Genomic DNA, 19317 nt, shown 5'->3' with positions numbered 1-19317 from the left:
CTAATTGCAAAAGTTCACTGCCAGCATCGTGAGCTCACCGAGTGCACAGGATCCATGGGGTTCAGGACTTTTGCTCCTAGAAATAGCAAGCAGTTTAGGGGCGCCTGGGTGGCTTAGTCGGTTGAGCGTCCGACTTTGGCTCAGGTCATGATCTCGCGGTTCATGGGTTCGAGCCCCGCGTCGGGCTCTGTGCTGACAGCTCAGAACCTGGAGCCTGCTTCGGATTCTGCGTCTCCCTCTCTCTGTCACTCTCTGTCCCTCCCCCACTCACTCTCTATCTCTCTTTCTATCTCAAAAATAAATAAACATTAAAAAAAAAAAGAGAAATATCTGATAGTTTCTACCCGGCTGCCTGCTCTGCTTAGGGTTCCAGATTTAGCAAATAAAGATACGGAATTCTGTTACATTTGAATTTCAAATAAACAACACATTGATTTACTTCCTTTTATAAGCATGGCCCTGAAATGTCTCTGTTTATTGGAAATTGATCCTGGCTTCCTGTATTTTGGCTGGTGGGGTTAGAACCCCTGTGACCTCTCGGGACCTCCCGTGGTTCCTGGCGTGCAGACTGAACCTCATGGTCAGTGCAGGTAATGACCCTTCTGCTTGTTACCGTATGCCCTCCGTGACTGCTTTCTGGCCCGCGCAGAGGAAAGTATGAAAGTCTGTGCTCAAATTGCCATCTTCCCCATCTTTCTTAAAAGTTATTATTTAGGGAAAAATTATCTTTTCAAAAATGCTAGAATTCATATAAAGTCTCTCTGATGCCACCCTGAACTGCTTTAAGATGGGAACATGTCGCTTTCCTTCAAATTACTGTTTAAAGCCATGGCTTCAAAACCAAATGTAATTTTTTTCTTAATGGGTTATTAATTGAGCTTTACCGGGCATGGCTTCTTGGTTATCTGACACCTTGCTCATGTTGATGGAGAATTGGTATTCTTAGGTTATAGTAGCCACCCCTGTGGGGATTCAAGGGTAATGAGTTTTACTTCTTAGTCCGTTTTGTGCACTGTGGAACAGAATTGGCATGAGTTTTGCAGTTTGGTTAAAAAGAAAGAAAAAGAAAGGAAGGAAGGAAGAAAAAGACAGAAAGAGAAAAAGAAAGAAAGAAAGAAAGAAAGAAAGAAAGAAAGAAAGGACAAAGAAATAACACCAGCTTTAGGTCAACTCGGAGTGCTTTTAAGCAATAAACATGCGGGTCAGATACCAGGCAAAAAGACAAGTAAGCCACCTGCGGAAGAAAGCTTAGAAATTACTTCCCTCTCAACAATGTTTGCTGTGACCTCCCCTATTGCTTTCCCAAATAAAATCGGAGGACCCGTAGTCATTGCCCTTGGAATGTGTAATTAGTTGCACAATTAAGTTTGGTGTCCTCAAGGAGTGGGGGTCAGGGGTTCAACAGGAAAGTGCACACAGTTTTGGTGTCTACCATGGATGTTTAACTTTCTGTAACTTGGTGGTTTGGTTTTGGCAGTTTCTGGAAGGAATGAGAAGCTGGTGTGGGCGGCTCAAGGCAGTTGTTCTGTCGAGTGCCCAGGTGTCTTTTTAAGAATCAGGAGACCGACACCTGGGTGGCTCAGTCGGTTAAGCCTCCCACTTTGGCTCAGGTCATGATCTCACGGTCCGTGAGTTCGAGCCCTGCGTCGGGCTCTGTGCTGACAGCTCGGAGCCTGGAGCCTGCTTCAGATTCTGTGTCTCCCCCTCTCTCTGCCCCTCCCCTGCTCATGCTCTGTCTCTCTCTGTCTCAAAAATAAAAATAGAAACATTAAAAAAAAAAGAATCAGGAGACACTGTGTCATTGATGTAGGTCCTTCAGAGATCTCATTGCCTGGAGAAGCTTGTGTCTTCCTTGGCCCCACATCGCTAATGTTTCATGGAGCCCGTAATGGGATCAAGGATTCCACTTATAAAGAGATGACGGACAGAAGACGGCAGCTAAAATCCCGCTGTAAACGTATAATCCACTCTTTGTAATATTAACAGCATAATTCATTTGTCGGCCCAGCCACTCACACATTCATCAAATATTTATTGGATACCCTAAATTTTCTGGGCACCCTCCCACCCTGCGTGGGGGCATGTGGGACGTGGATGGGGCTCGTGGCCCAGAATCATGCAGTCCGGGGAAGCATTCCAGAGAAGTGACTTTGAGCGTGGCGGGAGTGCAGCAGAGGGTGGGGACGGGGCGCCGGTGAGGGGACAAACCGTTCAGTCCAGAACATTAGCGGCAGATCCACTCCGTGTTCTCTGTTTTCACTAAAACTCACGTGGGAAAATACAGGAGGATAGGAAACATGACTCCCGAGTGATGTCCAGAAAGTTTAAAAAATTGAATCCTGTTAAGGAATGAAAGAGTCTGGCTCTACCTCTGATATTCTGATTTTGGGGAACAGAAAGTCCTCCTTATTAGGTTGAACCGTATGACGTCGCTGTTCCGGTCAGTCACAGCTGCTCACTTTTCGGCCGCTTCCACTGGGTCAGCACCACACAAACCCTGTTGCTTGGTTGGGACTCCGCCTGGCCTGGGGTTGACAAAGCCGTGGGACTGAGAGAGTTCTTCTCTCGCGACTGTCGCTACCCTCGGGACGAACGTCCGTTGCGAACTGGCTTCGCGTCCAGAAGTGGAGTGAGTGTAGCTTAGCTCCTGGCAGTGCTGTGGTTGGACGGTTCTTCGGTGCCCTGATCGGGGCCCTTACCCTGCAGACCGGCCCCCGAGGGGCCGAGAGGTTCAGCGCCTGTCACCTCGCAAACATGTACGGCCGAGCCGAGCGCAGGACCCCTTCCTCTGAGTCCTTTGCTTTGTCTTCTGCTCGCAGACAGTTGCTGAGAGGGGTCCAGACTCGGGGAGGTGTCGTGTGCCAGAACAGGTGTTCACGTGGGCCTTTGAAGCAGGTTGGCACAATGAGTGTCAGGGCTCGAGTAGCTTTTATCGCCGAATAACCAGAGATAATTACATGGCTCCTAATGAGAAGGGCTTTGTGTGACTTGTGGAACTTTGCCTGGAAAGTCAGTGTTCCCAAGGCCAATAATGTCCATTTCTAAAAGCCGTTAAATTGGTTCTTGCATTGTGCAGTTTCTGCGTCTGTGTTTTTCTTACAGAAAATAAGGCGTACTGTAAAAACAGCTTGGGTTTTTGCCCCTGCTCCCTGACGGAGGACTATGTTCAGCGAGGGAAGAAAAGAATACCTTTTATGGACTAGTATCAAGATGGCTTTTGGGGGGGGTGCGGCTGTGATGCGAGGGGCCGGTTGCCTCGGGACACGCGGGTCTGCCGTGCCGCGGTCAGGTCCTCTCCTGTGACTGTGGAGTGCTGCTCCCAGCAGATCCTTCCGGGCTTTTCATTTCTCAGCATAACCCCGTGGGGTGCGCGTGACGTCCGCATGATTGTCATGGCCCGTTTTGGTTTCCCTTTGCCCCGAGTCCCTTGTCATTTCCCAGTGGCCGGCGTGTCCTTACGTCTGTCATAGGTGGGAGGTGGACGCAGCCTCAGTCCCCGCGCTGAGGAAGTGAGTTCTCCACCTAGCGTCCGTCTGTCCGACAGAGCTAACGAGAACAGCCTCCTCTTTCTGGTGCTTGCACACTCTTAAGACTTTCCCGATGCCGGATGCCCTCTCCTTTGAGCAAAAAGAGTAAGTTTTAGGCACAACCCCATTTTAAAAACAGCATACTTAATGGGGCGCCTGGGCGGCTCAGCCACTTAAGCGTCCGGCTCTTGGTTTCAGCTCAGGTCACGATCTCACAGGTTCATGAGTTCGAGCTCCTCATCGGGCTTCGAGCTGACAGTGTGGAGCCCGCTTGGGATTCCGTGTCTCCCTCTCTCTCTGTTCCTCCCCTGCTCGCTCTCTCTCTCTCTCAAAACAAGTAAGTAAATAAACTTTAAAAATACTAAAAAAATAAGAGCGACATACTTCGCACCAAGTGAGTGGATGATTTAGAAGGTTTGGGTAAAGAGTTGGGAGGTTGGGACAAAGGGGGTGATCTGTACCAAAGGGACGCGGAGATGCCACCCCGGGTTTCTAACGCCTCTGCCCCGATTCCCTCCCGCAGTGACCGAGTGCCGTGGGGTCCTGGAGAGTATCCAGAGGTTCTCCCTGCTGCCCACCTACCTGCCCGTGACCTACCACATCAAGAACACCGACGTGTCCTTCTTCCTGAAGGAGGCCAACCAGGACATCATGAGAAACTCCAGCCTGCAGTCCCGCGTGGAATCCTTCCTGATTTACAAATCCAAGCGGCTGCCCGTGCTGAACGCCAGCTACGGGCCCTTCTCCATCGAGCAGGTGGTGCCCCAGGACTTAATGCTGCCCTCCAGCCCCTTCGGCTTCACCAGCAAGTTCGGCCTCAACTGGAAGCTGAGGGCGCACATCGTGCGGGACAAGGTGTACCTGAGCCGCCCCAAGGTGCAGGTGCTTTTCCATCTGCTGGGCCGGGACTGGGCGGCGCGGAGCCCGGGCGAGAGACTGCCCTGCCTGCGGGTGTTCGCCTTCCGGGAGACCCGGGAGGTGCGGGCCGGCTGCCGGCTGCAGGGGGCCCTGGGGCTGTGCGTGGCCGAGCTGGAGCTGCTGGCCGGCTGGTTCGGGCCCCCCACCGTGCTGGCCGGGAGGAAGAAGGCGCCGGGGCCGCCCGAGGGGAGCCCCGTGGAGCTCTACTATGCCGTGCAGCCGGGGGACGGGCGCGGGGACTGTGCCGGCGGCGGGGACGCCAGGAAGGGCAACTCCATCCGGCCGGGGAGGGACGGGCCGGAGGAGGCCGTGCCCCGCCTGCAGAGGATCGGGAGCGTCTTCCTCTACCAGACGGGCAGCAGGCCCGCCCTGAGGGAGCTGCGTCTGGACAGCAACGTGGCCATCCGGTACTCGGCCCGCACGGCGAGGCAGGGCGAAGTGCTCACCTTCCCTGTGGCCGTGTCCCGAAACTGCAGTGCCGATCGCTTCACGCTGAGGTGAGTTCCCCGGCGGCACCTGTCCGTGCGCACCTGTCCATGTGCCTCTGAGGCCACACGGTGCCTCCAGAGACCCACTCTTTGACCCCGAGCGCTGAGTTACTGCCTCCCAAGTTTTATGAACCCCCTTTTCCGGGAAAATAGAACGGGCTGTCCTCTCCCGGTAGGCAATTTGGTGGTGAAGACATTTTCATTCCAGGATGGTCCGGGCCCTCCCAGAGCAGCCCGCGGGACGCTGATGGGCGCCTTTGCCTGAGGGTGGGGTCTCCTCAGAAGTTGTAGGAATACTAGCGAGGTCCCTTGGGGCCCTTGGAGCATCGGGAGCCCGGTGCTCGCAGGTGAAACGAGTCGGCGAATGGGATCGCGACGGTTGTCGGAAGGAGAGACGATAGGGTTTTGCCAACTCAAGTCTGTTCCGAGCCCATGAGCTCTCGGTATGATATGGTACCAGCCTTACTTTGTTTCTCTCTGGAAATAGAACGCAGCGTTCGAAATACAAAAGGGCATAACGTGTGAAGAATATATAGTAGAATTTGTTGAGAGGGTTACTTACTCGAGAGTGTACCAAAGACAAGAAGACATTTAAACGGAGGACTGGGTACTTTGGGGGGAAAGAACGGGTTAGTTTTCTCTTTGGGATGTAATATGTCACAGAAGCTACTGGCCTTGGCTTGATTGGATTTTCATTAGATCGGTTTTTGTTTGTTTTAAACACAAGACAGACTTCACTATACAGCTATCTGGGCGTGACTGATCGGGTCACTCAAAGTGCCCTGACGTTGTTAGTGACCACAGTGATGCGGTCTCACGTGCTACGTAATGACATTTGTCATGATCCCTGAAAAGGAGCTGTTGGCGTACATGAGACCCAGCGTCTGTGTGGTTTTTAGAGTTCACACAATGATGGTCCTCTTCTCTCGTCCTTCTCCATGTGGGCTTAATACCTGCTTTTTCTTTGTTTTCTTTCTCCCCTTTCTCTTTGGCTTTGTGAAGGGGTGGGTGAGTTTCAGAAAGGATTCATTCTTTTGCTTATACGGTGCACGTTTAAGCTTTGTTGATTTATGACCTCTTAATCTTGACCAAAGAAACAGAAACTAATGCACAACATTAATCTCACGGTTGAACGCGGCTGATTCTGGCAGGTCAAACCTTCGGCGTGGGCTGGCGGCACAGCTGGGGATTGACCACAGGGATTTAGGTCACGTAAACACATCTGTGGGGCTGAGGCCTCGTTAGCTCTCCCTCCGTGCTCTGGAATCAGACCTGGATGCAGCTGGTCACAGGTGTGCTGGCTGTGTTCTCTGCCTCTCCACATACGGTCTTCTCCAATATTCTTCGTGGAGGTGGCTGTGGATGTCGAGAGCTGTTCTGTTGAGAGAAGGCAAAGGTTTGGAATAAGGGGAGCTTTGTTCTTGGGTGGTTTTGGACCCTCTGTCGTCCGGTAGATTTGCCAAGTGCTGATTGTTGATTTCCCGAACCCAGGGTGAAAGCCCCAAATCTCTTGAAGCCTTGACTCTCCAGGAGATGATGTCCACATCCAGCTTTTTGGGGGACGCAGTTGCATATGGGAGTATTACACTTCACAGAAAGCTTTGTAGCTGGTGACCGCCTACCCCACACTGTGCGTGGTCATCAGAGTCCTGAGGGCCGCTCGGTCATTGGCGAGCGGTAACAAAGCCAGTGGAAATTGGCATTGCTGGGCCACATAATCTGAGGAGTCCACATCTTTGCAAAATCAGAAACAGACACATTTGAAACACCCCGGTGTGGCCACTTAGAAGGTAAAGATTTGAGCACTTGGGGTGTGGAGCAGAGGTGTGTTTGTTCAGAGTCCCTGGTTAGAAATTGGTAAAAAAGTTTAGTTTTTCGGTTACGATCATTGTGAACTAAACGTTCATATATGTGTGTTGAACCTGGTGAGGGGCACACCTCGTGCCCCTTGGAAAGCACTGATGATGTGTTTGCTGCATCCTTCACACGCTGTCGTCACTGGTGAGTCATTGGGGTTTGTGGTAACGGCTGGAGGTGATCCTGAATCTGGTCGTGCTGTTGGCGTTTGGTCTGATTTCTCATCATTAGAAAGTAGGAAGACCGTGTGTCTTTTTTTTTTTTTTAAAATTTTTTTTTTCAACATTTTTTATTTATTTCTGGGACAGAGAGAGACAGAGCATGAACGGGGGAGGGGCAGAGAGAGAGGGAGGCACAGAATCGGAAACAGGCTCCAGGCTCCGAGCCATCAGCCCAGAGCCTGACGCGGGGCTCGAACTCACGGACCACGAGATCGTGACCTGGCTGAAGTCGGACGCTTAACCGACTGTGCCACCCAGGCGCCCCACCGTGTGTCTTTTTTAATGAAGTCAGTTTGACACTAATTTAGTATAGCCTCCAAATATTCAGAATGAGGGCGGGTCTGCTCCGTCTGGCTGGCCACCTGCTATAAATGACCCTGCAGGATCCAGCCGCGTGTCCTTGGGGGCTTTTGTCTGCATTTGTGACTTCTGTTTCTAGATGCTCCGTGAGGACATGCTCACGCGGTCAGGGGTGGGCTTATGGTATACAGGTCAGATGTCAGCAGGACATCCATGGCCACTGAAGGATGGCCAGAGTGGGAAGGGGACCAAATTCAGTGCCACCAACAGGAAGGGGCCCTCCAGTCCATGCAGCTGCTGCCCCTTGAGCTCTTTGCCGAGAGTGGTTCACTGCCTTCTGCCACCTCCCCTGCTTGTTCTGAGCCTGTGACCTGAGTGTGGCGCCAGGGCTAACACACAGGGCAGGAACCCAGTTGTGTCCTGCAAGTCATCAGGAAGGGCGGTTTAAAACCTTAGCTGTGTGTGTGCGCACGTGTGTGTGTGCACGTGTGTGCAGGTATGTGTGCATGTGTGTACGTGTGTGTGCAGGTGGGTGTGTGCAGATGTGTTCATATGTGTAGGTGTGTGCAGATGTGTGTGAGCAGGTGTATGCATACATGTACGTGTGTGTGCAGGAGTGTGCATGTCTGCATGTGTGTGTAGGCAGGTGTGTGAATACGTGTGTATATGTGTACGTGTGTGGAGGTGTATATGCAGGCAGGTGTGTGTATACGTGTGTGCAGGTGCGTGTGCACGTGGGCAGGTGTGTGTGGATATGTGTGCACACGTGTACTTGTGTGTAGGTGTGTTTGCACAGGTGTGTATGCATATGTCTGCATGCGTGTGTGCATATGCGTGCATACGTATATGTGTGTGTGTCAATGCCCGGGTGTGTGCGTTAACTGTCGAGAAGAAGAAAACTGGGTGGGCTCTCGTCATCTTAGGAATTCTCTTCTCCCTCGTAGCTCCTGCTCTGCCGGGCAGACCTCCACAAAAGAGGAAAAACAAATGCTTTCAAAATTCCTTAGACATCTAAGGATCCCTTTTAATTTCAGGAAATGTTTCCCTTCAAGGAGACAACTGAAGCGTCCCATGGCAGTTGGGTTCTTTCTTTGTGTTCTTGCCTCCTGTTCTGTCCCGTCTCTCCCCCCACAGAGGGCCAATTTCAGAAGCATCCGAGGTCTCTAATCACCTGGTTATGTGTCTGGAGGAAGAAAAGAATGTGGGCTCTCTGTCACATGCCCCCTACCTATTCTTCCGTTCCTTTCCCCCCAGGACGTCAGTTGGAAAGGGGTCCGGGTCATCAGATCTGAACGTGGGGCTAGAGGCAAGTATTTGCATAACGTGAGCTTGGTTCCCGACCGCTCCGGGAAGTGCAGGTGGAAAGGTCCAGAACAGTGGCACAAAACTCAGATGAATGGGGGCTTTTCTCAGAGTCGGAGATATTCTTAAGTTGGTTGAACGAATGAGTGAAGGAACACATCATTGATTACTAACGAACGCAGGCGGTTTACTGAGGTCTCTGCCGTGTCCCTCGCTAAACGCTCAAGAGTGTGTGACATACGTCGTGTCTGGCACGGTGGTCAGACGCGAGGTCGTCTCTGAATCAGACATTATTACCAAGGAGGTGTTCTTGCAAAGATGAGGGTTGTGAAGGCGGCCGTGAGAGAACAACATAAGAATATTTGATGAGGGGAGAAAGGGGGCCCGGGATGGGTAAGTCTCGAAATGGCTTCGTGGTGGCTTGAAAAGCCCTCTGTGCCAGGTCCTGAGGTTGTTGGAGAATAATGTGGTGGCTCGAGACTGGCCCTGAGCTCAATTCACTTGAAGGGTGCAGCCTTTGAACCTGCCCTGACCTAGAATAGGGCCCTCGTCTTACTCTGTTCCAGGTAAAATATGCCCTTGCTGTAGCCAGTGATAGTCTTAGCTGCAGACCATAAATCTCCGTCTGGCTCATTTAAGAAAAATACATAAATAAAGGGCTTGCCGGATGTATATCGTGGGTCTCAAGAATTAATAAGAGAAGGGGCACCGGGCGTCGCGTCTGAGAAGAGGTGGACGGAACAGCCTACCCCCAGCACGTCTTCCCACCCGCCAGCGTGAACCCCTTCATCTGTCCTTGTCGTGCTCACAACAGGTGCACAGACTCTGTGGAGGCTCCCGCTGGCTCTCGTGTCTACTTGCTGCCTGTGCCCGGAGTGACACGGGGGCCCGGTGTGGCTCCCATAGTGAGACATGGGTTCCGGCCATTCCCTGCCTGTCACTAAGAGCGCCTCCCGTGGGAGGAGGTGTTTCCCTCATGGGGAACCTGGGGTGCCCTCGGAAAGGGGGTGCGTGCTGGGCCTCCCCAAACCCCAGCGAGGTCCCTGACACCCGTGGCTGGGACGCTAGTGGGCATTAACGGCCTCCTGTGGGGTGGACAGTGGGTGAGAGGGGGACAGAGAAAGGAGGGCGTTCCATCTGTTTTAAAGAAGCTTTTGGCTTTAGAATAGATGTTGACATACAGGAAGGTTGTGAAGTCCGTGGAGGACAGTCTCCCGGCTGGTTTCCCGTGTTGTTAACATCGTACGTTAGTATGCTACATTTGTCACAATTAATGAGCCACACTTCATTCGTATTCCCTTAATCGTTGCCCTCTTTCTGTTCCAGGAGCCTGTCCATGATGTCATGTACGCGTGGTCATTGGGTCTCCTGAGATTCCCTGACTGTGACCGTTTCTTACACATTGTTTCTTAATTTTTTTTTAACGTTTATTTATTATTAAGAGACAGAGACAGAGCACAAGCAGGGGAGGGGCAGAGAGAGAGGGAGACGCAGAATCCAAAGCAGGCTCCAGGCTCCGAGCTGTCAGCACAGAGCCCGACGCGGGGCTCGAACTCACAGACCGTGAGACCGTGACCTGAGCCGAAGTCGGACGCTCAACCGACTGAGCCACCCAGGTGCCTCACTCACACATAGTTTTTGATGACCCTGGCAGTTTTGAGACTTTACTGTAGGGAGATGTGAAGAATGTGCCTCCAGGGGCAGGGGCAGGGAGAGGGGTGGTTGTCTGCTGGTTTTCTCAAGGCTAGACCTTGTGAGGGGCATGGGGTTGAAACCACGGAGGTGGAGAACCACGGTCACCGCACTGCATCAGGGACGCGTCCTACCAGGCTGACCCACCCTGGCCGATGGTACCCTTGCCAGCGGCTGGGGGCGTGTCTCCCTTGCCCCGCCACCGGGAGGCTGCCCCCTTCCTCACCCCCGTCCCCCTGCTCCCGGCGCTGCCTGCTTTGGAGGGACGCTCACAATTAGAGTGAGGTACGCAATTACTGCACCTCCTTGAAGCCGTCATACCTGCCTGAGTCCCTCGGAGTTCTGCAGGGGTGATGGGCTTGTTTCCGTAAGGGCGTCTGGGTATTGATTCTACAGTTTGGGTGATAAGCCAGTAGAGCGGGCTAGGTTTCTCAGCCTCGCGCTGCTGACATTCGGATCGGGTAGTATTTTGTTGGGGGTGGGGGTTCAGCCTGTGTCCTGCGGCCTCTCCGGCCTGCACCCGCGAGATGACGAAGGACAGAAACCCCAGTAGTGACACCCCCACAGTGTGCCCGGGTACTGCCACGCGTCCCCTGCGGGAGAAGGCACCCCAGCAAGTTAAAGACCATTGAGCGAGATTCTGGTCCTTGGGGACAAAAGGAAACATCTACAGAGGGAGCTCGCCTCTTACCCCCAGGGAGTTTCAGAGTTTAGAGTGAAGGCGACATTCCGAGCGCTCATGTTGTCCTTGGGAATCTTTTAAGCCGCGTGCAACGTACCTTCTTTCTTCCACTAGAACGTCTGCTCCGTGAGGCAGAAACCGTTCGCTGCTTGCACTGGAAGCATGTGAGGTCAAGGTCAGCGAAAGTCAGCCACAGGCATGGACTTCCTCTTCCCGTTGACCGGGGAAACAGCCACAAGGGGGAAAGCCGCGAAGCCCAGGAAAGCATTCCACACGCTCCTGTCATGCTCCGGGCACCAGGGCACCCGGCTGGGGGCTGGGGGGGCACAGGAAAGAGGGTCTCCACGCTCCCCTTCAGTGTCTGCCTCTTGACACTGCGTTCAGGGATGTGGGAGAGGAGACAGAATGAGCGGACCTGAGTAGACGTGGCGGTTCCTGTCTTCCTCGTGGTTCTGGAAGGTTCTCTTGGGGACGGGTGGACCGACGTGTGGATGTGGTTTTGGCAGAATGTGCGGGTACGGCCTGGGAAGCTGCTGTCCGTCCTTCCACCAGAGGGCCGGTCCGGCCGGAATTCCTACGAAAGGGATTTCTTAGGATGGTCAGCCTTTTGGCTGTAATCCTTGCTGTTATTTTCGGGATGGCCACACAGACCTTGTCTTGAGCAGGGTGCTCGGTGGTCTTGTCTGACTCTGCAGACTCCCGGCCACTCATGTTTGACCTCTGTCACTTTGGGCTGACCTCCATGTCCCTAGAAATGCCTTGGCATCATCTCGCCTGCGTCGTGGGGCCACCCATGGTCCCCTTGTCAACCAGACTGAGAGCAGTGGGAGGGAAAGGGTCCTGGTGCCGGCACCCTCTGGAACGCCCTGATGGCCCAGGGCTGGGCGGGGGGTGGATTTCAGTCCGCAGATCTGGGTGAGCAAGCTCAGGCTGGCTCATTCTGCATGCCCCCCCGCAACCTCCGGTCACAGGGCTGCGTTTGTGGAGGGGCACCCCATGCCTGGGCGAGGAGAAGTCAGACATGGGTTTTGGTCCTAAATGTCATCTGCGCATGAAGGTCTCCATGGAGACGTCCCTGTCTCAGGTGGTCTTTGGTCAGCAGCTTTGGAGGGAGCGTCTTCAGTCCTCCTCCTGCAAATTCAGATTCTGTCTGTGTGGGTATCGCTTCCAGGCTCCTCTGAGGAAGCCAGTGGGGACATGCGGGGCCCAGGAGCCACGTGAGACCCCGGAACAACACGGCAACAGTAGGAGCCATGGTGATAAGAGTAGCCGGGGTGCCTGGATGGCTGTCAGTTGACTGTCCGACTTCGGCTCAGGTCATGCTCTCACGGTTCGTGAGTTCGAACCCTGCATCAGGCTCTGTGCTGACAGCTCAGAGCCCGGAGCCTGCTTCCGATTCTGTGTCTCCTCTTTCTCTGCCCTTCTTCCGCTCACACTCTGTTTCTCTCTCTCTCTCTCTCAAAAATGAAGTAAACATTAAAAAAACTTAAAGAAATGTTTAAAAATAATACTAGCCAACACTTGTTATCTGTGTCAGACCCTGCTTAGAGTGATTCACGTGGTTTTTACACACGTGAAAGAGCCTTATGAATTGGCCACAGTTATTACCCGCCTTTCCAGAAGGGGAAATGGAAGCACAGAGGGTCACACAACTTGCCAGAGTCCCTGGAGCTTAACACATCGACTTAACGTCCTGTGAACACACCCCTGCTGTCACACACCCCAGAGCACCTGCTAGAAAATTCGTCTTCGCAAGTGCAGGGTGGGGGGCAGGCTCAGCCTCTACGTCACTTAAGAGAACGAGTTCCCGGAAGTGTTCTCGCTGTTTCCCAACCGTTTGTCCAGTGGGAAGCTTGGCGCTGGGGACTCATCAGCGAGCAGATCACCCGGACGGGGCCCTTCCCCGAGGGATCGAGCTGCGGGGAGCAGGTGCCCACGCAGGCCAGTGCTTTCCAGAGGAGACCGGCGAAGGTGTGTCCAGCATCAGCCACTGCGGTGGGACCCCCAGTCACGGCGAGTTCAGCGGCTCTGAGGGACGGTGGTGGATTGCGGTGGCCCTGTCCCAGCGTGTCACACGTGGTAGCTATGATGCGGAACAGAACTTTCAAATCCAAGGGCCGAGTTCACCTGCTGGAGACCACATGGGGTCTGGGAGGAGGGCACAGGGTGTGTTGTCCGGGGCCCCAGGCACCTGGCATTGTCCCTGACTTTGTGCCCTGGGAAGGTCATCGAAGCTCCCAGAGCCTCAGTTTCTGGTGTCATGGGGTCTAAGTCAAAGACCACAGGGAACCTTGAACGCATTGTGTGGCATCAGATTGGGCAAATGCCCATCCACCGGGAAGTAAGTAGCCCATCCGGGAAGTAAGTAGCCCATCCACCGGGAAGTATGTCAGGGACCGGCTGAAGTGCAGACGTGACCCGGAGTCCCAAACAACATTGTCAGTTTACTCTGCAAAGGGCGGAGTTAACACGAGGTTCACGTTACGTCTGCCTTAACTGGAAAGGATAATAAAAGCCATGCATGCTTAAAGCTGCATACAAGGCATTTCCCCGGATGACTGAGGGAAGCCACTAACTCAGCATATTCTGGAATGAGAAGGTAGAGTGAAGCCAGACGTCAGCCTCCCTCCTCCCAAATCTGAAGGTATGAAAAGTCAGTGGATTAAAAAGTACATCAGCAGAAGTAATACCAGCATCAACAGACACAGAAAGGACTGGTGGTGGGGTGAGCCAGAGTGAGACAGAAGTTTCCAGAAATCGGCCCCGTGCATCCACCCACAGTGCGTGTGTCCCCCTCCCACGAGCCTCGGCGAGGGGAGACCACAGGGTCATGGGCTCAGCATGGCTGTGCATCTCCGACGTTCTTCCCATGGGGAGGCAGGCTCCGGTCCCCCTGACCTTGCCCCGACCTCAGCGCACCGCTTTCCCAGTAGAACAGGGCAGTCGCGAGGATCTGGGGGTCCGAGGCTAGCCCGCAGCAAGCTGACCTTCCCCCAGGGTCTCCAGGAGCACTTGTTCTTGAAGCCTGAGCTGCCACATAAGAAGGCCAGCTCGTCTGCACGAACAGGGAAGGACCAGGAGGGCCCGGGCTTCTCGCCATCCCGTCGAGGCCCCAGACGCACGAGGGAAAGAAACTCTCTGGGATGCTGTAGACCAGGCAGCGATCTCAGCCGGTGACCTCAGCAAGTTCCAGGGGGAACGCTTCGACCTCCCAGCAGAGCCCTGCTCCCACTTTGGGTACGTGAGGTTGGCGTGTGTAAGAAGACCGTGTTGTACTTTGTCGAGCAGCGGTCGTGACACACGCACCAAGGACGGAGGACGGAGCAGAGCAGGTGCCTGAGGTCACTTGCTTTTCAGCTCCTTCCCGCCTTCTCTTGCTCCGCTGGGTCCGCCTTAGAACCTGCGTTCCCCACATGCCCTACACGGACCGCGTCGGGCTTCTGAGTGCACGTGGCCGAGGGGACCCGTTGGCAGGAATCTTGCGTGTGGGAAGCCGAAGTCTGCGTAATCGTCTTCTGGCTCGCTTCGTGGTCCTGGCTCAGGCGTGAACGCCCCTCCATGGGGCAACCGTGCCCTGGCTCCAATTCCTAGAGGGAGACCTTGCCATTGGCCCCTCGTGGCCCCAGCTCTGGGCTGTGTCCTCCCGACCCAGGATAGCTAGCAGCGTCCCGCAGGTGTGGACATCCAGGTCATGCCACCGTTGTTTGGCTGGTCTTCCGGCAAGTTCTGCACCTCTTACCACTGCTGTGTATGAAAGTGCTCTGGTCGGTTGTCTGCTATGGGATCTCATCCCTGACGTGGGGGTAGCACTTTGAGGAGACATCTTTTTAAAAAATTTTTTCAACATTTATTTATTTTTGAGAGACTGAGAGAGACAGAATGCGAGTGGGTTAGGGGCAGAGAGAGAAGGAGACAGAATCTGAAGCAGGCTCCGGGCTCTGAGCCATCAGCACAGAGCCCGACATGGGGCTCGAACCCACAAACCGTGAGATCATGACCTGAGCTGAAGTTGAATGCCTAACCACCTGAGCCACCCAGGCGCCCCATTGAGAAGATACCTTTTATGGAAACAGAATATCTCATCTGATGGACTCCACCTTGTTCCAGAAGCAGAAGACAGTCATCGGGGGTTCTCATCTGTGTCGGTCTCAGCTGGGAGCATAGGCCCGAAGGTCTCAGGCAGGGAAGAAATGAATTTAGCCACACAGAAAATGTAATAAATAAGATACAAACTTCGAAAGACCTACAGGCAGCAGAGAGAGAACACGACGGGGCAAGATAATATATTTGTCTCCAGTCTGTGAACTTCCTTGTGTGTAGGTGAAAATCAGTGCTTGTATTTTTTTCCCTTTCTTGTGTTGGGCAAGGGTCCAAGAGGCAGAGGTGAACTGGAGTATGCACCTGAAGCCCAGGGTTATCCAAGCGCGTGGAAGATGTGCACAGGGGGTTGAGTGAACTCAGGCACGGGGTGTTTGGAAACAGCTGCATACAGGGAGGACAGGGCTCCCTCCGTCAAGCCCTGACTGCGCTCTCTTCCTCTCTCCCTGACCTCAGGCTGTTGAAAGCTCGGGTGTTGATAACACATTTTGAAAGATAAAGCATGCCAACTGAAATTCATCCACAGCACATCAGCGCTGATGGAAGGCCTGGGTCTGGGTCAGAGTTGTCCAGGTTGGACACAGACCCGCTTAAAACAGACCTGCAGGACATTCTGTAAATACGTTGTGGGCAGGCAGGAAGGAGGAAGGAAGGAAGGAATGGGGAAGGATGGGAAGAAGGACAAACGTAAGAGAGAGGACGAATTTATTTTGGAAGAAAATGTAAACCAAGAGAAAAAACGGAGAGACTTCTCTGTGAGTGCTTAAATGGCTCGGGAGTTTTTTTTAAAAAAGAATATGAACTTAATATTTCAAGAATTCAGATATGCAAAGAAAACAAAGATAGAGGCAGTAAGGTAGTCGAGAGAGCTAATATGTGAATTGAGGCCCCAAACAGCATAAAACGGAAATTACAACTAAGGAATACTGCAGAAAAAAAAAAGTTAAAAAAATCAATACCAAAGTATCACCTAATTATGAAATTTCAATCATAATGAAATAGTTAGCTAATCGTTCAGGCAGAATAAATATTCCTAAGAACTTAAAGACGTGGGTGTGCTGTGTTCAGAGACAGAAAGACGGAATGTCGTGAAAGTGTCCGTTCTCCCCAAATGACTACGTAGAGGCAATGCAATTCTAATAAAAATACCAGCTGGGATATCCTTCAAGGAGCTTGACAGGTTGAATTTTAATCTGTATGAAGACCAGAAGGCCAAGGATGGGTAAAACACCTAAAGAGAAGACAAATGCAGATAGGTCGCTGAAAGTCCATAACCATGCAAATATGAGACTTCGTGTGACAGAACTACCGTTATAGATCTGTGAGAAGGGATATATTTTTCAAAAATGGCACTGGGGCATTATCCAAATGAGAAAGAAAGGAACCCGATCTCTATTTCATGCCATTTATACACATCAATTGCGAATCAATTAAGTATCCAGAGGGGAAAATAAAGGAAATCAATGTAGAAGAAAATAGTAAAGAAGTCTTTATAAGCTCTGCGGGGAAAAGATTTCTTCAACAAGATACCGGAACAGTGACCACCAAGGGGACAGCGATACTTTTGACTACGTGTGAAACATAAGTACTTTTTTAAAATCAAAAAGCAAACCATAAACTTGGGGAAGGTGTTTGTAACACATCAGACTGACAAAGAATTAGGATGCATAATATATAAAGAATGCCTAGAATTCAACAATTAAAAGCAAATAAACAAATAGAAAAATGGGTTAGGGACTCGCTCGGAAGAGAAAACACAAAGCAGCAATAAATTTAAGAAAAAATGCAACATCTCACCAGAAATTAGGGAAAAACAAATTAAAACCAAAATGCATTTCAATTTTATAACCACCCGGTTGCCAAGAGTCAGGCAGCCTCCTCCTCTCCAGAGTTGTTGGAAAAGCCTCATCTCTTGCTGTCGGAGGAAAACACCAGAGGGTTGCTGGAGGGGTTGTGGGTGGGGGGATGGGCTGAATGGGCAAGGAACTTTAAGGAGGACACGTTGGGATGAGTCACTGGATTCTATGCCTGAAATCATGTTTGCACTCTATGGTAACTAACTTGGATGTCAATTGAGAAACAAGAAAGTGGTTTGGAGTTACCCCATAATAGGAGAGATAAGCATAGACTGTGACACCAAATTTCCACTTCTGAGGTATAGAACCTAGAGAAATTCTCACACTCGTCCGCGAGAAGGCCCCCAGCAATATCCACAGCCATGCTGTCACTAATGGCAGACCCCAAGTGACCATTGCCAGGATAATGGATAAACAGATTGGGACACATTCCTGCAGTGGGATCCCACGCATTCATGAAGACTGTTCCATTACAGCGAGATACATCAGTGTGAGCAACCCCTGATCTCTACTGTGGAACGGAATGGAAAGTTGCAGAAAAGTACGTTTCTGTGAAGATGCGATGTAGGCATCGAGTTAACAACAAACTGCTCATGGATGATGGACATATGCATTCATTTAGGCGCAAATGTAAAAGAACAGGGGAATGAATACCACATTCAGAATAGTAGGTGTCAGTGGGGAAGATGAGGATTTTATGGGGAGGAACATACAGGAGGTTCCAAAGACATTCTTCATTGTGGTGCTTATTGTACATGGCTTGCTTACTGTCTTCTAAAATGTCCATGCATGATACACTTTTTAAACTGTATATATATGTGTGTGTGTGTGTGTGTGTGTGTATTTCCACCAGGGCTTTATATATACTTAAGTGTGTGCATGCACATGTGTGTGATACATGCCAAATTTTAAAATATTTTGTCAAGAAAAAGCAAGTCTCTGTCACTTACGAGGGGAAGAAATTCAGGCTGGCATTAGACTTCTCCACAGAAACATTGAGCACCATTCAGTGTCAGAAGATAAGAGAGCAATGACTACAATTGCTAAGTGTTCATTAAAGGCATTGGTTATTTTGCAGTCACATAATGTTATTTCACGGAATACTATATAGCTATTATGATGTGAAAGTTTTGCAAAACATTAGGTGCAAAAAAGTGAAGTGCAAAAGATGGGGTAGGATGGATGGTTAGATGATAGATAGGTGGGTGGATGGTTGGATGGATGGATGGATAGACGAAGGATGGGTGGATGGATGAATGGATAGATGATGGATGGATGGATGGATGGATGGTAAGTGGGTAGATGGATGGATAGATTATAGATAGGTGGGTGGATGGATGGATGGGTGGTAGGTGGGTGGATGGATAGACAAATAGATATTGGTAAGTCTTCTTTAACTCTTGCATCTCAAGTAGAATCCCACCCTTCTCCATATCATCTTGCTTTAATTTGTGTGTGTTTTTTAAGATTTTATTTTTAAGTGATCGGTACACCCAATGTGGGGCTTGAACTTACAGCCCCCAAGAGTTGCATATGCTCTACTGACTGAGCCAACCAGGAGCCCCTTTAATTTGTGGGTTTTTTTTTTAATTTTTGAGAGAGAGCGAGAGCAGTGAGTGGGATGGGGGCATAGGGAGAGGGAGAGAGAGAGAATCTTAAACAGGCTCGACACCCAGTGCGGAGCCGGATGCGGGGCTGTGTTTCACAATTGTGAGATCATGACCTGAGCTGAAATCAAGTCTGATGCTCAGCTGACTGAGCCACCCAGGCGCCCCTCGTTTGTGTTTTCATAGAAGTTACCATTGCCTGAAATCCAGCTGTTTCCGTAAGTGTGCTTTGCCCGTGTTAGTGTTCTCCCTCTGCAGACTCCATGTGAGCAGGCATTTGTCTTGGTGGTGCATCCGCAAAAACCACAGTGCATAGATCTCAATAGATCTCTGCTGACTCAATGCTTTGATCAGTTTAAAGCCAAAGATCATGACAAATTCAAAGGCCCAGAGAGATTCTTTGCATGTTAATGGAGCCCAGATTTGCTGACGCTGAATTGGGACCAACTTTACCCATGGCCGTACATCTCAAGATTCTGTGGTTCGATTTTTCCCAACTCTGATCTTAAGGCTGGGGGTTTCCTGATCTTAGCATGACTGACATTTTGGACTGGATAATTCTTTGGAGCGTGTGTTTGTGTGTGTGGTGTTCTCTGACAGTGTTGGATGGATGGATGGATGGATGGATGGATGGACAGACGGATGAACGGATGGACAGATGGGGTATTTTAGGGTACGGACAGCGTCCCTGGCCACCACCTAGTAGTAGATGGCAGTGTGCTTTCCTCTTCTGTTGTGACGTCCAGAAATGTCTCCAGACATCGCCAAA

At 51.4% G+C, this 19317-nt stretch overlaps 1 protein-coding gene across 1 annotated transcript in view; it reads left to right on the top strand.

Moving 5' to 3' along the window:
* Window positions 1-19317, top strand: part of TMEM132D (transmembrane protein 132D) — a 559986-nt gene that overhangs the window by 140825 nt on the left and 399844 nt on the right. Inside the window, 1 exon segment of the mRNA XM_058691494.1 lies at window positions 4051-4942. Within this exon segment, the coding sequence (XP_058547477.1) occupies window positions 4051-4942 (892 nt within the window).

Source organism: Neofelis nebulosa, chromosome 11 (genome assembly GCF_028018385.1).
Source record: "Neofelis nebulosa isolate mNeoNeb1 chromosome 11, mNeoNeb1.pri, whole genome shotgun sequence".
Taxonomy (NCBI): Eukaryota; Metazoa; Chordata; class Mammalia; order Carnivora; family Felidae; genus Neofelis; species Neofelis nebulosa.
The sequence above is the reverse complement of the archived record's forward strand: the minus strand, read 5'-3'. Positions and strand labels throughout refer to the sequence as shown.